This window comes from Gekko japonicus, unplaced genomic scaffold (genome assembly GCF_001447785.1).
Source record: "Gekko japonicus isolate JY-2015 unplaced genomic scaffold, Gekko_japonicus_V1.1 scaffold760, whole genome shotgun sequence".
NCBI lineage: Eukaryota > Metazoa > Chordata > Lepidosauria > Squamata > Gekkonidae > Gekko > Gekko japonicus.
Window position 1 is genome coordinate 285665 of NW_015169798.1, and position 18763 is coordinate 304427.

General features: G+C 42.1%; 1 protein-coding gene across 1 annotated transcript in view; it reads right to left on the minus strand.

Annotated features, from left to right (window-relative positions):
• Positions 1–18763, minus strand: part of RNGTT (RNA guanylyltransferase and 5'-phosphatase) — a 270839-nt gene that overhangs the window by 164989 nt on the left and 87087 nt on the right. Inside the window, exons 9-10 of the mRNA XM_015417084.1 lie at positions 10133–10268; positions 7453–7524 (exon numbers count right to left, since the gene is read on the minus strand). Of these exons, the coding sequence (XP_015272570.1) occupies positions 7453–7524; positions 10133–10268 (208 nt within the window). The remainder of the gene's footprint in view (positions 1–7452; positions 7525–10132; positions 10269–18763) is intronic.

The window sequence follows — 18763 nt, forward strand, 5'->3', positions numbered from 1 at the left end:
AATACATGAACTATTTAACCAAAACTGAGGACAACTTCTTTTCATATGTTTGGCCCGTTAAGTCAAAACTGAGGACAACTTCTTTTCATATGTTTGGCCCATTAAGCCACTCAGAACATTACGGATTGCTAATATCCACTCAGAAATAAACAGAGAATGCAGTCACTTCAATTTGTGCTTATCATTTGATGCGTAAACATTTTACAGTATATACACAGGATCACTGATTTACTTGGGATTAATTAATGCAGAGCATCTACTGTCCCCACTGTCAAATGCAACCTTTGCAAACTAATACACCCTACAGTACCAAACAAGTGAAAAGAGACAGCTTTCTATAGGATGGAATCCAAATACACTACTAGTTACAGATACATAAAAGAATTACTGGCTTGTGTTTTCGAAGCAGCTGCTCCCCCAGGCTACCTACGGAAACTCATTTGAAACCGAAGGGATTTTCAAAATCAGTTTGTGGCATAAAGGGAGATCTGCAGTCCCAAGGAAAAAAATCCTACAAATCATGCCTAATCCCACAGGCATGCCTGAAATTGCTCTTTGGAATTTTGCTCGCTTTTATGTGAAGCACTACTCAAACATGCTGTCCCTTCAAAACAATTTCCATTCAACTGCATATCTGGGTTTTTTCCAAATGAATGATCCTGAGGCTCAGAAATTATTTGGTCATAAAAAATTGTCTCACATTAAAAAACTCACGTACTGAAGTAGGGTATAATTTTATTTAAAACTCACCACAATTTCAGCTGTATTTTTACAGCATTTTCCTTCTCTGCTAATCCAATCCAACAGATAAGTAGCACCTGCTCCCCTCACCCCTGTAGCCCACACACTCCTCACCACCAGGCAAGTATGCACAATCTTGTAGGCACCCTTGGAGACTGGTAGCACCTGAGCAAGCAATTTGTATTAACATAGTTTTCACTAAGTGAGACGGCAACTGGATAACTGGGACACTGCATATACACACATTAGAAGCCGGCCTGGTATAGTCCCCAAAGAATCCCACAAGAATATCTCTTCCATATAATGAGACCCAAATGGCTAGATTTTTTTGAAGGGAGGGATGGAAATAACAGATCTAGCATACACTATCCAAGTAATGTATCAAATCCCAGATTCAACCCATCGTGGTTAGAGAGACTCAGGTAAGCAGGCCTGGGAAGATCTTCGCCCAAGCCTTGAAAGATTGTTCCTGGTCAAGTATTAGCAGCTGCCAAGTAACAGCATTCTGTGCACCTCAGTGTTTAGTCATGCCAGCCACATAACCATGGAAACATCTTCAGACAGTGCTGGCTCTTCGTCTTCAAAACTGAGATAAGCACCGCCCCCTAGAGTCAGATTTGACTAGCTTTCGAGCACGGAAAACCTTTACCTTTAGAGTGGACCAATGGTTTCATTTGGTAGAAACCTGCCTAACTGCTTTCCCTATAGCTCTTTTTCTAATAGTATCTTATCTAGATGTTTTATTACACTTTGGATTTCAGCCTCTGAAGCTCTTTTGAGGGAGGAAGCAATTGTATCCTTTGAAAAAACCTTTAATCAAAATTAACATGGATAGGAAATAGGTAAATTAATTCATCACAGGATGACTAAATTATCAAGTCAGACTTGGATTTAAAAAGAGAATGCACTGCATTAACTTCTCTGACCTCCTGTAAAGCACAAGCAATTACATTTCCTGTTATTTAATATCTAACCCATCCAATTTGTATTTGGTCAGAGTACATCTCTAAAAAAAGAAAAAAGAAAGATATCGTCTCAGTCTGAATATACCTCTATTTCTTCTGAAGCTTTTGCATTTTTTTCCTCAAAAAGGGATTTCCCTACCTTTAACTTTTTCCCAACTTCCATTACATACGACAGACTCTCTCTAAAAGGTTTCAGATGGGTAGCCATGATGGACTGCTGTAGAGGTGCAAGATTAGAGGCCAACGGAACTTTAAAGATCAACAAGACTTCCAGGGTATCAGCTTTCAAGAGCCAAAGCTCCCTTTGTCAGATACAAATAAGAATGGAGGTCCCTGAGCCTTTATATCCCAGCCAGAAGGTGGGAAGGGTGGTACAAAGAAGGAAATCAGGATGCAAAAATACAGTGCCAAATTTCCCTAAAGACAATATTTGGAAAGGAATTTTTCAAGGTCAGGGATTTTAGGAGGGGGCAGTCTCAATGCAAGGACTGTATCTTCTTGGTAACAGTAGGGTCTTTCTGCCAGAAGACCTCAAGGAGAAGGGATTCCTGGAACTACCTAGACAAAACCTGGGAGTGGAAAGCGCCTCTTTTTTTTACTATGGAATAAATCAAACTTTAATGCTTAATCTTCATAACTAAACAGCAATAATTGAGAGAACAACTGAAGCACTTAAATGGCTGCTTAAAGTTTATTTTTCTGTCAGCTAAGCTATGTGGGCTGCCCTCCCACCTCTTAAAGGGAGGGAAACGAAGTGGCAGAGGAAAACAGTGATGAAGAAAGATGCACTCAAGGAGCTCATCCTCCCCTCTGTCTTAGAATCAGGGCCCTTGGGCACCTGCATGCCCACCCACAGATAAGATTTGTGCTAGGGAAAGGAGGCAAAAAACTATAACAAAAAAACTGCTTTCAAAAAAGTTGCAGTAGGAGCAACACTTGAACCCTTTCGCCCAGTTAAGATGGGGAAGCACGTCCCCTTGGTGTTTTTTTAGCAGAAGGATCCTGCTCCGTACCAACAGAACCACTGGAAGCATTTATTTAAAAAACTCTGCAGTAGCAAAAGCAAGATCACTCTAGCCTCCATCATGACCCAGAGAACCAGGGCCAGTGTGAGGTAATACCACTCTCATCCAGGAAGAACACTATCATGACAAATGGGAAGATCATCCTGGTTGCAGCCATCAGCCTTAGAATGAGCCTTTCTTCCTTGCAAACAAAACTCTGCTCTTTAACTGAGAAAAGGCACACTGCTCAACCTGGTACCAGCCCGCTGACTACAGGTTGCTGAGTATTTGTATCTCATCCCTGCAACTCTACCAAAACAGAGTTTGGCTTCAATTAGCTGTAAATGTTCATTAAAAACTAACAGTTTTATTCTGGTCAAAAACAGTCAAAGGCCCCGGTTACACAGCAAAGTTGCCGCGGGAGAGGCACAGGAGTCCCGCGGATTTTCCGGGCGCGATCTCACCCCAACATCTGGGAAGTGCAGTGCTCCCGTGGCGAACCCATGGCTCCCCGCCGAAGGTACGGAGTTAAAAACTAGTACCTACGAGGTACTAGTTTCCTGAAACTGCAGGCCAAGGGTGGGCGTCATGTTCCCGGTGGACTTACGTGGCATCCGGCGCTCACCACTGTTCGTCTCTGCAGGTTGCGCAACAGCGCCCAACAGTGCATATGCACAAAGAGCGATTGCCAGTACGATCGTGCGGCGCGGCTTCCGTGCCGCACTGCAGGATACCCGTCTGATCGACATTTCCCCTGAACCACGGGACCTCGACAGGGACGTGTGCTCGGGCAGCCATGGGTTAGTTTCCTCCGGGGCATTTAGCCATGCCTCCCCCCCACGATATCCGGCCTGTGTGACCAGGGCCAAACTAATACTCCTCCATTCCCAATTATGTGTCTTTAAGTTCTGAAGTGCTGCATTTTACCAGTAGCACCCTTCTGAAGTACTATATTCCTCATAGTAAAAAAGTTCAGTCTTCAAAGACACAGGGGAAGACGGTCATCTGGCAGTGCCTTAAATGATAATAAAAAACTACAAAATTTTGCATACCAAACTGAAGATAAACTTGCAAACCTTGTCTCTGACATTATAAATGGTACAGTTTTTCTCACCAAGAAGGTTTGTAAGGTCTTACAGAACAGCAAATATGGTTTCCCTTGCATGCAGTTGGGAGTCACACCCCACCTCTATCGTCTCTCACACACAGGCGAACATCAGGCCTTGTCAAAAGCACATACTACATTTTTATCATGGACATATAAAACATTTAACATTAATTAACAGAAACCTTCAAAAGAACTTTGAATAAAGGAGACACAGTGAACATACCTGAAGTAGAATGAGATAAATCAACAAGTGAATATTTATTTTATTACAGACTCACAATGAAGTATGACACTTTTATCTAGAAGGCAAATAGTTTATACTGCACTAAATTCCAAGATTAACATTGTTTTTCAGAATTTTTGTGAGCAGAAAAACAGAATTGTGGTCCCAGCCTATTATTCAAGTTGCTATTCTCTTCTTTTTATGCTGACCATGTGTACACATGGAACAACAGACCACAACTCTGACTGGCAACCACCACCTTGATAGGTAATTAAAATACTACAGTAAATGAAAACAAGATAAGAAGCGTTATGAGCTGTCATGCTGAGAGCAAAGTGAAAATTATTGAAAATAACTAAAAATAAACAAGGTTGTACATAACAAAAAGTAAGAGCAATGTTCCTGTAAACTTCATTCTTCCAGTGGATACCAGCAACTAGCCTGCCGTACCTTCTTAAACCGGTAACACCAGCCTCTCTGTAGGTAATTATTATGCCCCAATGATTTTAGTTGCTCAGTACTACATAACTCTGATAAAACTGTTTTCCTTGCCAAGTCAAATACATTAGCTCAACTGTTTTCCTAATTACACTTCTATAATTAGCATAAAGACAGTTGGTGGGGTTTTTTTTAATCTTTGCACTTGGCTACTGTTTGTGGCCTCTTTCAGATAAAGCCTTGCTTCTGCTCTTGCTGATAACACATTGTTTGGGACTGCCCTTGAACTGGAAGTACAATGCTTCTTCAGTAAATTCCCCTTATGACTTCCCACTGTACTCAAAGCAACCTAATGTTTTTGACTCCAAGTGTTCCTTGCTGCACTCTGGGCTAATACAGTTCCCCAATTACTGAAGTTCACCCTGTCAACATGGGTCTTCCTTTGTTCCCTAAAAAGCCACTAGCAATCAAGCTTCTAGAAAATTACACTTTGTTTTAAGTATCTTAGCAAAACGCAAACATCTCCTTTTCAGTGAAGAAACAAACCACCCAGGAATGTGTTCAAATGAGCAATGCCACAGATGGAAAATACTGCTGTTCATTCTCAGTGGAAAATGGAGAATCACATGACCACTCCTCTTCCGGCTCCCATTCTTCACAGGCTCAGCTTTGCTGGTAAAATTGCTGTGTAGCTCTCCTCTGTGATGTCAACAGTGAGTGGAATAGAGAAAGTGATGCACGCCTGCTCTATAGGTGGCAGGCATGCTCAGAACTGGGCAGAGCAGAAGGTAAAGTTCCTCACACAACACCTTCACCTCACCTATTAGGAGCATCATGCCATACAGCCTGTGCCACCAACAGCTAACCCATACCAGCCAGTGTCAGTCATTAACTCCCCACATGGTGGTAGCTGATGTTTGTTCCTGTGCCTACTCGCCTGCTCTTGCCTAATAACTAAGAAGACTGGCACTGGCAGCGAGTACAGCATCTTCCCCTAGCCAGAGAAGTAACTCTACAGCCATTACCTCAACAGCTTGCTCTGTGCTGGAAGAGAAGGAGGCAGGGAGAAGTGAATGGAGACAGATCAGGGGAGAGGAAGCAATGAATGAAGGGGAAAAAACCAAACATGATATAATGAGGGCCACCGGATAGAGTACATACAAGAATGCAGTAGCCGTAGAATTTTAAACTAGGACAAGGAAGCCATAGATTCAAATCATAAATATGAAATAGTAAAAAAATGCAAAAAGCAGGGGTCATTTGGGGGGGGACACCATCCCCCCGGGTGAGGTGCGGGAGGGCGGGGCCTGGAGCTCCCTGCTGGTGCCCGCTGGAGGTCGCCGCCGGCTGTGGGGAGGACACATTTCCGGTGATGTCAGGGGGTGTGGCATATGCTAATGAGTTATGCTAATGAGTCCCCCTAGCTCTTTTTCTACGAAATGACCCCTGGCAAAAAGGATAAAATTCTTGCAAGAGGAAAGAATGAATGCTCAGAGGGAGGGGATATATACATATCTTTCCTTTTTATTTTCAATTTATCAGTTATAAATATCAGGTTGGATATTTTCTTAAAAGCAAAGTTAACAGAGCTCAGTGGTTTATCCTTTGGCAAGAGTCCACCAGCACCTTAATGCAGCTCTGCTCCAACACTGACTGCAGGCAGCTGAAATGGATTTCAAAATACTGATTTACCCCAGGCTAAAACAGAAAAATTACTAGCATTGTTCAGCTCAGTGGTATTTAATGTAGTTATCAAATTTTTAACACAAATTATTATATACCTCTAAGGTTTGTGTTAAATGCAAAGCTCATTATTCTTTAGCTGTTCTGAAGACAATGGGGAAAAGGGAAACTAAATGTCTATAGTACTGCCAATATCTATGATCTTTTTTTTTTTATCTATGATCTTACTACAAATCTTTCTGCAGCAAGCATTAAAACCACCAACCTTTTTTAACACCAACTTTCTGTAATCATGTTCTTATGAAAACTCTTAATATAGTTTATCAGGAGGGAACAGAAAATGAAAACTCAGTTTCTCACCAGCTCAGATAGAGAGAAGTTATTGGTTTTGTCAAGAAAATAAAAATAAATGGCTTTTATTTATTTTCTAGAATGCTGAGAAATTGTTTACATCATTTTCATTTTTTTCTATCAGAAACTAAATTAGGAATTTTCTTAGCGATACAGTTATAAGAACAGAATGTTTGCCTTTCACTAGGAAAATAAGAACCAAGCTCCAAACTTACTACTTTTATTTGGCCAATTCAGGCTCTTTTAATAATCTTTTAATCTTGCAAATAAATAAGGCTTAATTCTGACGCAGAGGGATCAAGGCACCTTCCATCAGTCCCTCCCTCCTGGACCTGGGTTGCCAGCTCCCCTTGTTGCACCAGCAGGGGGATTGGGAGGGGGTTCCAGGACATCCCCAACACAATGACATCTCCTGTAAGTGATGTCATCATGTTGGGGATGTCACACAGCGACACTCTGGTTTGAGGGCAAAACTCTATGGTAAAACTGGCTGCAAACCATAGAGTTTGGGGGCAGTGCTTCCCCTGCCAGCCAGCTGGCCGACAGTGGGCAGAAGCCCTGAAAACTGGGGGAACCCCCACCGGGACCTTGGGGCTGGCAACCTTGTTCTGGACTATACCCACAGCCATCCAGGCTGCAGAATAGGAGAGAAAGAAAAAATGAGGCTTTTTCTGGACTGGCCCACTGCAGACCATAACATGTTTCAGAGTCACATGACAAGTGTGAGAACAAAAACACCCATATGATGTCAATACATTCTTTTCTCTATAAGGGCTCTGGCAGAAAAGGGTCTTTCCCATCACCTGTGATCATTTAACTGGAGAGGTCAAGGATTGGACATGAACTTTCTGTATACAAAGTATTTGCTCCACTACTGAGCCGCAGCTCCTCCCCACCAGCCACATATTTCTTAGCATATAAAAAATAAAATCTACTTACATTGAACTTAATTATGTCATATATCAAATATCGAGGAACAACCTGCCCATTCACCTTGTCGATGATCATCTCCTTAAAAAAGCAAAGAAACATCTTCATATTTCTGCATCAACTTGATAATATTACATCAAATACCTTTGGATGTCAAAACACTATTTTACAATGAGGATTTTTTCAGTTTTTCAGTGTTGCTTCATTTTTAGTGAAATTGGTCTAAAAGCCAAAACCAGTTGGGCAACTGTGAAGATCTGTACAGAGGGGAAAAGACTGAAAGATAAATAAAATGTAGTACTGTGCATGCGCTATGGATCAGTAAGTATGATTAGTGCATGACCCTTAGAATTTATGAGCACTGGATCCTTGGAGTCCCAAGACTTCCCCTTGTTCATGGCACCCTTGCAATAAAAGAGGTTTTACTAGCCTAAACCCTGCTAAATAGGTACAAGAGGCAACTATGAGCATACAGGTTAGCAAACCCAAGCAGAACAAGAATACATTTAATGTTTCAATCTGATCAAAGAGGAGATACAAACACAGCTCCAAATTGTTCCAAATGAGTACTACTGTACAGATCAGATGGATACTTTCCAAGCAGCATGGGCATTTTTCCTGGAGTGGGGAATTACACTTTTACACACACACACACAAATAAAATCTAGTGACAGTCAGGCTCATCACTGAAATAATGCCTTAGAAATTAGCCTCTTGTAGAGAGTGGCTCCTAGAATTCAGTGTGATGCATTAAAAATTTTCACCACTGAATAATAAACTTCTCTCACTAGAACAAGGGTGTGTACAATTTTTAAAGCTTTAGCAATTCTTTCGAACTATTTTCTGAAATTTTTAATTGTTCTGTATTTTTCATGAGATGTTCAGGTAGGCTAACCCATCACACAGAGAGACTGAGGAGGAAAAAATAATCTATCTGGATGAGAACCTGAAAGGATCATACCAAGGACACTATTACCCAGAGGCAGTGGTGTAGACGGAAATTCAAGTCAAGGTAGTAGGTTCCTCATTGTTATTTTCACTAGCATGAAATCTATGAGCAACAGGAGTATTATTGAGCTCTAGGGTAATATTTGAGAACAACAAAAATGCATCTTTGCAAGGTTGTTAGATCACTGTTGAGTTGCTATGGAAACTAAAAATGGGTAGATTTTCCATTGGATATTCTACTGAACTTGCAGTGTGGAGTTCTGAATGGCTGATACAATATTCACAAACATTAACTAATACTTTTATTTGCAAAGTAAAAAGAGCATCCTTTAATAAGTCTAATAAATGTGAATTCTGAAATGATTCTAATATGAATATATTTGTTTTATATTTACTGCATTTGAAATCCTTATTCAGGCTAGAAAAGATCAGGAACAACTAGGAAAAAAATGATCTTCAGATTATGGTTGCCATTGACTTTTTTGTACTATCTTTGCAGTGCCTATTATGATCTTTGATTGCTTTTCACATGGATGTCAAACATTTTTTTTCCTTTTAGCTCCTCTAGTCTCTAGATTTGCACTTTATTCTCAAAAGGAAAAAAGAGACTTGTTACAGAAGCAACCTAGAGAAAGGTGAACCATCAGATCTGTGAGAAGAAATATCTACCATCTGCTGGAATAACAGCTGCATCAATAGACTGGGTGAGAAACTCACCTTAAATGTAACTGGACCTAAGCAATGAACTGCAAGTAATAAATTTTAATATGGATTTAAGAAGGCAAACACTGACTCTTAACCACCAATCTGATCTGTGATACTTAAGATGTGACATCAGTTAATGGCCTTAAACATTGCTTAGCTTCAAAATCCCAACTATGATATCTTTATATCTAATTCTTGAGTGAAGATCTATACAATGGAGCCATGTCCATAATTTTTCTACTAATCTGGAGAAATGTCCAGGTTGTAAGAAAACCCATAAAGTGTTTTAAACATGCTAGGAGAGTTAAGAGCCCTCCTAAGCGTGTATCACTATGTCATGAAATCTCAGCTACCATTTTGAGGTTTGCCTAGCAATGCCTGTAACACAACAACACAACACGTAACTGCCTGGAGAGAAAAGGAGGCAGCGTCATCAGTGAAAATGCGAGGGGAAAAGATCCAGCAGAGAAAGAAGAAAGGACCCTGGAGGTGGGGGTGGCCACTGCTGCATCCGAAGAATTAAGGCAGAGGCAAGAAAGGAGATGGTGGCATAAGGCTAAAATGGAGATGAAGAGGGCATGTCCTGGGAGGAGGAGAACACAGGTGGGTGAGAATGGCTTGTACAGTCACCTAGGCATAAGGAGACACACCCATTTCTATAATAGGTATGTGTGTCCACCCCAAGTCCTCTGATACTGAGGAATGAGGAAGAAACAAAGGGATGTGATGTTCTTTCTGTCCTTCTCTGAAACCTGGTACACAGGGAGAGAAGAGACCCTTCCACAAATCTTCTGCAGGCCAGGTCTTGTTTAATTCACATGTATTCTCTCTCACATAGCTGCAAAGCAATTTAGAAGTGGCAGTCACTGGGGCAGGGAAGGGATGTCACCATTGGCAACCAATACAGTTCTTCCTGATCCCATAAAAATGGTTCTGACTAAATAAATGAATAGGCATCCCTCTGAATCATTTATCACACATTCTGATAACTCCTGAAATAAAAAAGCCAACACAGAGTACATACAAAGTTTCTTACCCCATCCAACAGAGTGTTCTCTAAATGTACACGCAGATCTTTACGAAATGGAAACTCCAGATTAGATACATGAAATACTGAGTTATCTCTGTCAATCATATATACTTCATCTTTGCCATCGATCAACATCATATATCTGTAAAAGAAAAATTAAAGACCAATGATACCAGGATCTCCCCAAAGTCAGTAGTTCCTATTTGATTATAAAGGCTATATAAAATTAATACAAGTGTTACATGACTTTATAGATTGGCTATGACATTATTTCAGAAAAAGAAGCCAAGCTCCAAATGAGCAGTAATCAACAGGATTTGTGATTCGTGAACAGCAGTCTACCATGTAACAAGGCAAACCACTTTCAAAATTGAACTGAAAGAGTATTTAAAAAGCCATCTGTGGTAATCTTACAGGGGTTTACTTGTTTTGCTCTGAACAGCGAACATTCCAGTTAGCAGACATACATAGCTACATTTACTGTAGGTCTCCTGATATCAGATGGTGTTTTCAACTTCCTCTTATAAACAAGGGCATTGATGACAGATGCTGGAATTTGCAAATAAGCAAACTAAGGTACACTGGGACAGATGTTCAAAAGGAGTTCTGACCCATGCAATCTCAAAATTTTAAACTGTTAAATAGGAAGCCAGCCAAACAACATTTTCTTCTTGGAAGAAAATACCCACAACAATCACATTTTATCTTAAACATGGCAACTACCACCTAGAGTATTTCTTCAGAGTCACTGAGGAAGACATTGATATTGTGACCTGTTGAACTCCAAAACTCATCTGGTAAGGAATCCATACCATCTTGATTACCATACTAGGTGACCTGATAGGCTTATCCTACAATCCTCTTTGCACCTAAAAGGCAAGGAAAGCGACAACAGAAACACTTCAACAGCCCATTTTTTAAAAATCAATCCTAATCAACCTCTCATAATTTGTATACCCACATACTTCTTCCTCTTTTACATATACATTTTATCCTGGCCCTCCTCCAAGAATTTCAGGGTGTCATACATAGTTCTCTTTTTAACCAGTTTATCTTCACAACAGCTCTGTGATGTAGTTTAAGTAGAGCTGCTGGCCTATGGTTGCTCAGTGAGTTTCTTGGCTCAGCACGAATTTGAACTCAGGTCTTCACTGTCCAAGTTTAACACTACAGCCCAGCAGTTCAGCAACTTAGGGACCTCCATTTTGACTTACAATTTTCTGTAAATCCAAATGCCCTTCCCAGTGTCCATCACGCACCAGACAGGCCCCTTTCAAAGTTTGTGGAAAGCCACATGTGCCCTACAGAAGTCTCCTTTCTCTAGAGTCTTCAAAACAATCCAGCAAGATTCACTTCAGCTAGACTTTAAAAGCAAGTTTAAGATAAGGAATTTTTTTGTCACCTGTATATGGAACAGAAGTCATGTCTGAGAGGGTAGTTGATTCTATAGAGCCACGACTCAAAAGGCCATGACCCAAGTTCTAATCATTCTTATCCCTTAGCTGGATGCGGCTCTGCACCAGAAAGATTAAGAAACTTCTTTATCGTAACTGCTTATAGTTTCCATTTCTATGATTAAACCTTCTGCACTGGAAAACAGAGTGAAACCCAGTTATGGCTATTTTATACCCAAAGTAACTAAATGACTGTACTTCTTTGATGCCAATCAGCCATTCAAAGCTCCTACAGATGAGTTCCTAGGCAACTAATCAGTGAATGTTCTAGCTTGTGCTCTGAGGTGATCTGGAATTTAGGCAGCTGCACAGATTGGCAGTTCTTTTAGCTCTTGCCCTCTGAAAAAAAGAAGGAAGCCAATTCTGTCCCCTTCCCCTGAAAAAGCATCCCTCTGCCTCCACTCCTAGAAAGCTAAGAGGGCTCTGCTTTTGTATAATGGACCTAAGAGTGGTTTGCCCCCTGTCTTTATAAAGGATTCATGGACTCCCAGTTGTCCCTGGTTCCCAGTTTGAGAAATGATGCTTTAACAACAACAACAAAAAACCCTGCTGCCATAATTGTTATTAATATCAAATTGTAATTACACTGTGTCCCCTCAGTGTCTCTCCAACTCAGTGAAGGCAGAGGGTAGGCACAACAATGTTCCCAAGTGGAATGCTTTACTATCCCCCTCCGGAGTGAAGTAACTTATAATGCAGGGGTGTCAAACATGTGGCCCGTGGACCAGATCAGGCCCTTGGAGGGCCCCAATCCAGCCCTCAAGGCCCTGGCTGTTTCCTACTTCCTTTTCCAGTTCTCTTGCTGCTGCCATGTCACAGCTTCTTTTACCAGTCTCTCTTAATAACACAGGAGAGATACATAGGTAAGCCTCTCCTGTGCAATTGAGTGAGTCTGGTAAAGAACTGTCTGAGGCTCCTCCCCCTCCTCTTCCCAGGGGGAAGGAGGGGACAGCTAAAGCTCGCTTCCTGGCCAGGCTGCAGGAGACAAAGGAAAGCCTTTCTTTCCTTCCACTGGCTGAGGCTCCTCCCTGAAGGGAGGGAGGGAACAAGGGAGAGCTTGCTTTGCTGGGCTGCCTCAATTGCATGGGAGAAATACCAAGCACCTTTAAGACCAACAATGTTTTGTTCAAGGTATGAGCTTTTGTGTGCCTTGCTACAGTGTGTGTGTATTTTGCTGGACTCCTTATGCCGGGGCTCTCCTGGGTGCAACTGGGTTCCCTCCCCCTTTTCACTGTATTCATGCCCTCATGATCCAGTCTTTCTCAGTAAGAAAACAATCTTAACTATTTTAGAGGAGGAATAACAACAAGCCAGTGAGGTGGATTAGGCTGAAAGTGTGGGTCCAGACCAAGTTCCCCCAGCAAATTTCCTTTGTAGGAAGTTGTAATTATTTCTCTGGGGAAAAGTATAGTTTTGTAGACAAACACGTGGCCCTCAGTCTGGGTTAGGATGCCTTCTCATGTTCTTGACCAGCACATGAAGCAACTTCTGTACAAAAGGTTGCAATGCCCAGCCATTTCATGTTTACCCTGGGTCCTAGGCTAGGAACACTGAACATGAGATTTCTGTAATGAATGTCAATAAATCAAAGTAGGTTTGCAGCTTACAGAGACACACCTGAACAGCATACTCAAGATTGCTATAGCACAGACACTTTGATGCAATAATTCAGAGTAGAGGTGTCAGTTATCAGAGACTGTTAAATAGACAAAATATTGCAAGAGTGCTAGTGTTTTAAGCATGTTGTATTTAAAGTTTTAAAAATCTTTAATTGTGTTTGTCTGTGTCCTTTTTAAAGTTTATATCTCCACCACCTGGCATTACATTTTATGACACACATGGCCCAACCCAACAAGGTCTCATTTATGTCAGTCTGGCCGTCATAACAAATGAGTTCAACAACCCTGCAAGACATAGTTACATAAACACACAGGTTTTAGCATTCCTAAATGCTATCATTTTTCTGAGGCGTCAAGTTTGGAATGATAAGCAGGACCCACTTTTCCTGAAGGCAGATGCCCACATGGGTCAGATGCCCACAAAATACAAGATCCCTTTTGATAGTTCAGTACTCTGACAAAAGTAGAACTGTGAAGTCTTATAAAATATGAAGTTGGACTTGCCTGCAGCTTTTGGCAAAACTGACAGTGCCACCCTATGCAAAGTTACACCCTAATGGGCTTAGAAGGGTTGAACTCTCTTTAGGATGGCATTCTCTCAATTATCACCACACATTTCAATATGAACTTCATTTAAAACTGTAAAACCAGCTATCATACATTACATTACTTGAAAGGGCTATAAAGCCATCTGCTTCTCTCTCTGGAATGTCCTATCAGAACCATAAACTTTATTGGCAGAGGAAGGAGTAACCCACAACTAATACTGGCATTTTCCTCTGCAAAGGAAGGTGCTCCTCTCATTGTCAGTCCAGTTACTGGCATCTAACAGCTGGTCTCTAGTCACAGAATGCACAGAGAATGCAAGTCTGCAGGTTTCACACAAGAACTAACTGCATAAAGGCTTCCAGCTATTACCTAGTGAGCCTCATACTGCATTTGACAGAACTGCACAGAAATACATACCACTACTGCAAACTAGAAACCATTAAACTAAAGAAAGAACACAGCAACATTACCTTATGTAAGCCAGGACACAGCCAGGCCTGTGGTTCTAAACCTTTACATTAATGGCAGAGTTTTCTATAATATAGAACTCCACAACTTTGCCCATATAGGTTAGAGATGGCCAGAATTTGAGAAAGTGTTTACATTAACTTCTCTGAAGAACAGAAATATCTACAGAGCAAAGAAAAATGCTTCTTGGTACATCAAAGCAGATTCGTCCATTTGCTCGTGTATATTTTGGTTACTTTGAGTACAATTGTCAGGAAATTAGTAACTATAAATTACTAACTAGAAATTAGTAAAATACCCCATGTTAACAAGCACACACAGTAGAGCAAAACTATTCTCTAGAATTTTTACATACCATTTAGAATAAAAATGTGGACAGTAAACAGAGACGGTGGAAGGGAAAATTCAGGGATATAAACTTCTGAATGTAAACTCCTGAACTTAAACTACTTTTAGGACATTTATCACCACATATGCTGCTTCTTTTATAGAAACTGATTCTCCTTCTGAAATAACAAGCCCTTAACAAAAGCACAATCCTTTATTCAAGTGTTCTTTGGTGAAAAAAGTCTTATTTGGTCCAAAAATTCATCACATCTGGAATCAATTAAAGCTAAGATAAAGATGACTATTTCAGTGGCCAGAAAATGTGAATTATCTGCCATTGTTCCCTCTATGCCAGTGAATCCATATCTAGCTTGTAGTTTTTGAAAACAACATTTTAGAATTTTAAAGAGTTTCATTTGAATTGACATTCGTCCTTTATTTCTTATAGCTAGATAGTGTAAAATAGCTAAACCATTCAGTGTTGTGGATCCATTGATATATCATCAGGATCGCCTCATTCATCATTCCCCCTACACACACATCCCGAAAGCTGTTCCTAAGGGTTGGGGGACTTTCTGGGACAGAATAGAATACACCATGAGGAAAGCAATTTGAAAAGGAATCAATGGAAATCACTTCCTGAATGTCAACTTTTCCTCAGTGAGAATTCATGCCGGACCCACCCCACTGCATCACACACTGGTTCTGAGGGCTCTCAGATCCTAAGAAGGAACTTTTCCGATAACACAGGAGGCTACAGAGGCAAAAGGAGACACCTAGACCATCAATTTGTTAAAGTCACAGTTCACTGGTTCCAGTTCATTTTGTTTAGCAAAGATAGCCAAAATACAAATATATCAAAAAGTTTATAAGTTATTGACTTGGAACTTAACTACATTTACCATTGCCAGAGGGCACGTTGGCCATCACCAATTTCCCACTCTCAAATAAGACCTTCATTTCACACACACACACGTCACTATTCCACCCACTCTGTCTCCTACAGCAGGATTCAAGGGGGCATGGCAGGCTGCAGGATGGAAGGATGGAAAATTCCTTCTCTGTGTGCTGCTGTTTTCATGTAGCAGAGGATCCAGGCTCTGTTTGCACGTGTACATCTGTTAACATATTCCTTCTAACAGTCACTCTTCCAGTCACCTAATTCATGAAGGCACATTGAAATTCTATCTATTTGGCTACTTCAGTCAACAACAAAAAATGGCTTGTGAAGAACATGAAAAACAGGTTGCTTACCTGTAACTGGTGATCTTTGAGTGGTCATCTGTGCATTCACACCCATGGGATACAGTGTGCCTGTGCTGGATCGATTGGTATTGTAGCAAGCTCTAACGGATTTTCGCGCCCAGATCTCAGGCATGCGCAGGAAACCCACCACACATGCCCAGAGGGGTGGGCACAGACATCCCGCCAGTTCCTTCAAACCACCGCAAATCAACCCCTATGAAAAATGTAGAAGCTGTCTGAAGGGGCAGAATGGGTTTTCTTTGACTTGGATGAGGAAGTAACTACCATTGAATTTGGCTGAGGATGGGCAAATAAGAATTCCGCTCCTGTTTCTTGGACTGTTTACATATGGTCCATGCGGCGTGTGGACACTGGAGCCGATGATGGTTTATCCCATGGTGCTTTAGCTGCTTGTAATAGGATCGTGGACATGGGTAGTGCTATAGCTGTCGATGTATCTAGTTACAGCATCTGTAACCTGTGGTTGTGGTTGTACGACAGAAAGGCCAAGGGAGTGGGCCATTCTTTTAATGAGGACTCCGTAGGAAGTTAAGTTTTCAGATGGAGATATAGGTTGGTCATCGGCTACTGCCTGGTTCAGGGAAGGCTGGTCATGGGAGCTGTGTACATCTGAAACCCCCGTATCCGAATCCTCATCTGCAGAGTCAGAGGAATCGAGCTCTGGTAATTGTACTGGAGTGGTTTTGATCTGACTGGTTGGATCTGTTGACAGTGGGATAGGGGGACTGGAAGGACAATATTGATCCAGTCGATGTCGAGGAGGGTCATCAGATACATGATCCGGAGGCCGGGAAAGAGACGCTGAGGGTGTCGGCCTCGATCTACGGGGTGACCATGATCTGTGAGCAGAGTAACGATCCCAATCCGAGTAACCTGCTGGAGTCAACCACGGCACAGATGCGGGTGGATAAGCTCCATAAAGATAACGTAGTTGACGGTGATCCCAGGAGAGGGCAGGAGGTGGTGGGGGTAGGAAGACTCATGGGGATCTACTCCTAGAGCGGGAGCATCTTGGAGACAGCGTAGTATCTCATCTCCATGAGCAGCCCTTATCAGCCCGATCATCGATATCGAAAGACCGATCTTCGGCAAACAAACGGGGAGGATGACGTTGAGTGTTTGGAGGGATCTGTCGATGCTGACCTGCATCAATATCGGTGCGGAACTCTGAGACTGTTGATGTCGATGACTGAGCAGAGGGAGAACAATCCGTGCCCAGGAGATGACTGAGGATCTCGACATTGTCGATGTCGGAGAAAGGATGCATGTCAACCAGTGTGTCATGGTCTAGCTGGTGTATTGGAGAGTCCATCAGCTGGATGGTTGGCATCGGTGGAGCGACTGGAGCTTCCGATGCCGATACTGTCGTCGGAATGGTGGGCACCTTAGGGGCATTACCCGGTGCAGGACCCACGACTTTTCCCGCCTTCGATGCCTTTAGGGCCTTAAAAAGGTAAAGGTAAAGGTTCCCTTGCTCGAAAGTCAGTCGAATCCGACTCTAGGGTTGCGGTGCTCATCTCCGTTTCAAAGCCAAAGAGCCAGTGCTGTCCGAAGACATTTCCGTGGTCATGTGGCCGGCATGACTAAATACCAAGGCGCACGGAACGCTGTTCCTTAGAGGAGCCCTTTTTGGCGGACTTGTGCTCTTTACCCGATTTCTCCTTTTTCTTTTTCACAGGAGTGGATGCGGAACACTGGACGTTTCGATATCGACTGGACAATGTCAGACAAGAATTTCGAAGCCGGAGCCGTCGATGTCGATGGTCTCACTGGTACTTCTGGATCCATGGCAGAAGCGGGATTTAGCGCCGATTCTAGTAACGCCACCCAGAGACATGCCGCTCGATTCTTCCTAGTTTGATTGGAGAACATGGCACAATGCCTGCAGGACTCTGGTCGGTGCGTCTCACCAAGACAAAAAATACAAAGAGTGTGGCCGTCCGGCGGAGCGAGCTTACTGTCGCACCCTTTACAACGTTTGAAAAACCCCCACCTTTTCTCAATAAAATAAAATGGATGGAGAAGAAAGAGAGGTGAGGGGGGGTGAAGGCCAAACTGAGGTAAGATGAAAAACTTCCCCCTCAAAACTAAATAAAGTCTTTTTTTTAAAAAAATGAAAAAATGAAGAAGTGAAGGAAAGGTGAAAACTAAGGAAAAACTGAAGAGAAATCTGAAGAGCCTCTGAGGAAAATAGCTACCAATCTGACCGACGAAGGAAAGGTGCTTCCAGCACGGCGGAAAGAAAGGAACTGGCGGGATGTCCACTTTCACCCCTCTGGGCATGCGTAGTGGGGTTCCTGCACATGCCTGAGGTCTGGGCGCGAAAATCCATTAGAGCTTGCTACAATACCGATCGATCCAGCGCAGGCGGCACTGTATCCCATGGGTGTGAAGCACAGGGACCACGTCGAGGATCATGTACATCTGCCTTATACGCCTGATCACTGATCCACTGTCTACTCTATCTCTAAGATACACTATCTACTATCTGAGATGCTTTTAACTGGAGATGTCAGAAAGTAAACTTTGGATCTACCACTGAACTATGGCATGGAGCTCTGCATGAACTTCAACCACATTAATAGCAGAGAGAGAAAAACAGAGAGAGAGAAAAGTCATGATTTTAGACATTCATTATCTTCCTGGTTTTGGACTAGCGTTCCCTCCAGTTTCATTTGCAGAATGTACTCTTGGACATCTAAAAAAAACCATATTCAGCACTGAAAGGCTACCATATTTCTATTTCTAGCACCAACTTCCTAAGCAGATTCACACTGGATGGCTTAGCCATAGCTGTCCTAAACACCTGGTGACCTTGCTGTTTAAATTGACATTACTTCCTTTTTATACCTCAGTAAAGAATAAGCATTGCCAACAGAATAGACAGTAAGTGCTTAAACTGTACAGGGGGGTTTTAACCCTTTCCACTGGGTCACACCCTGAGTCTATCCTCC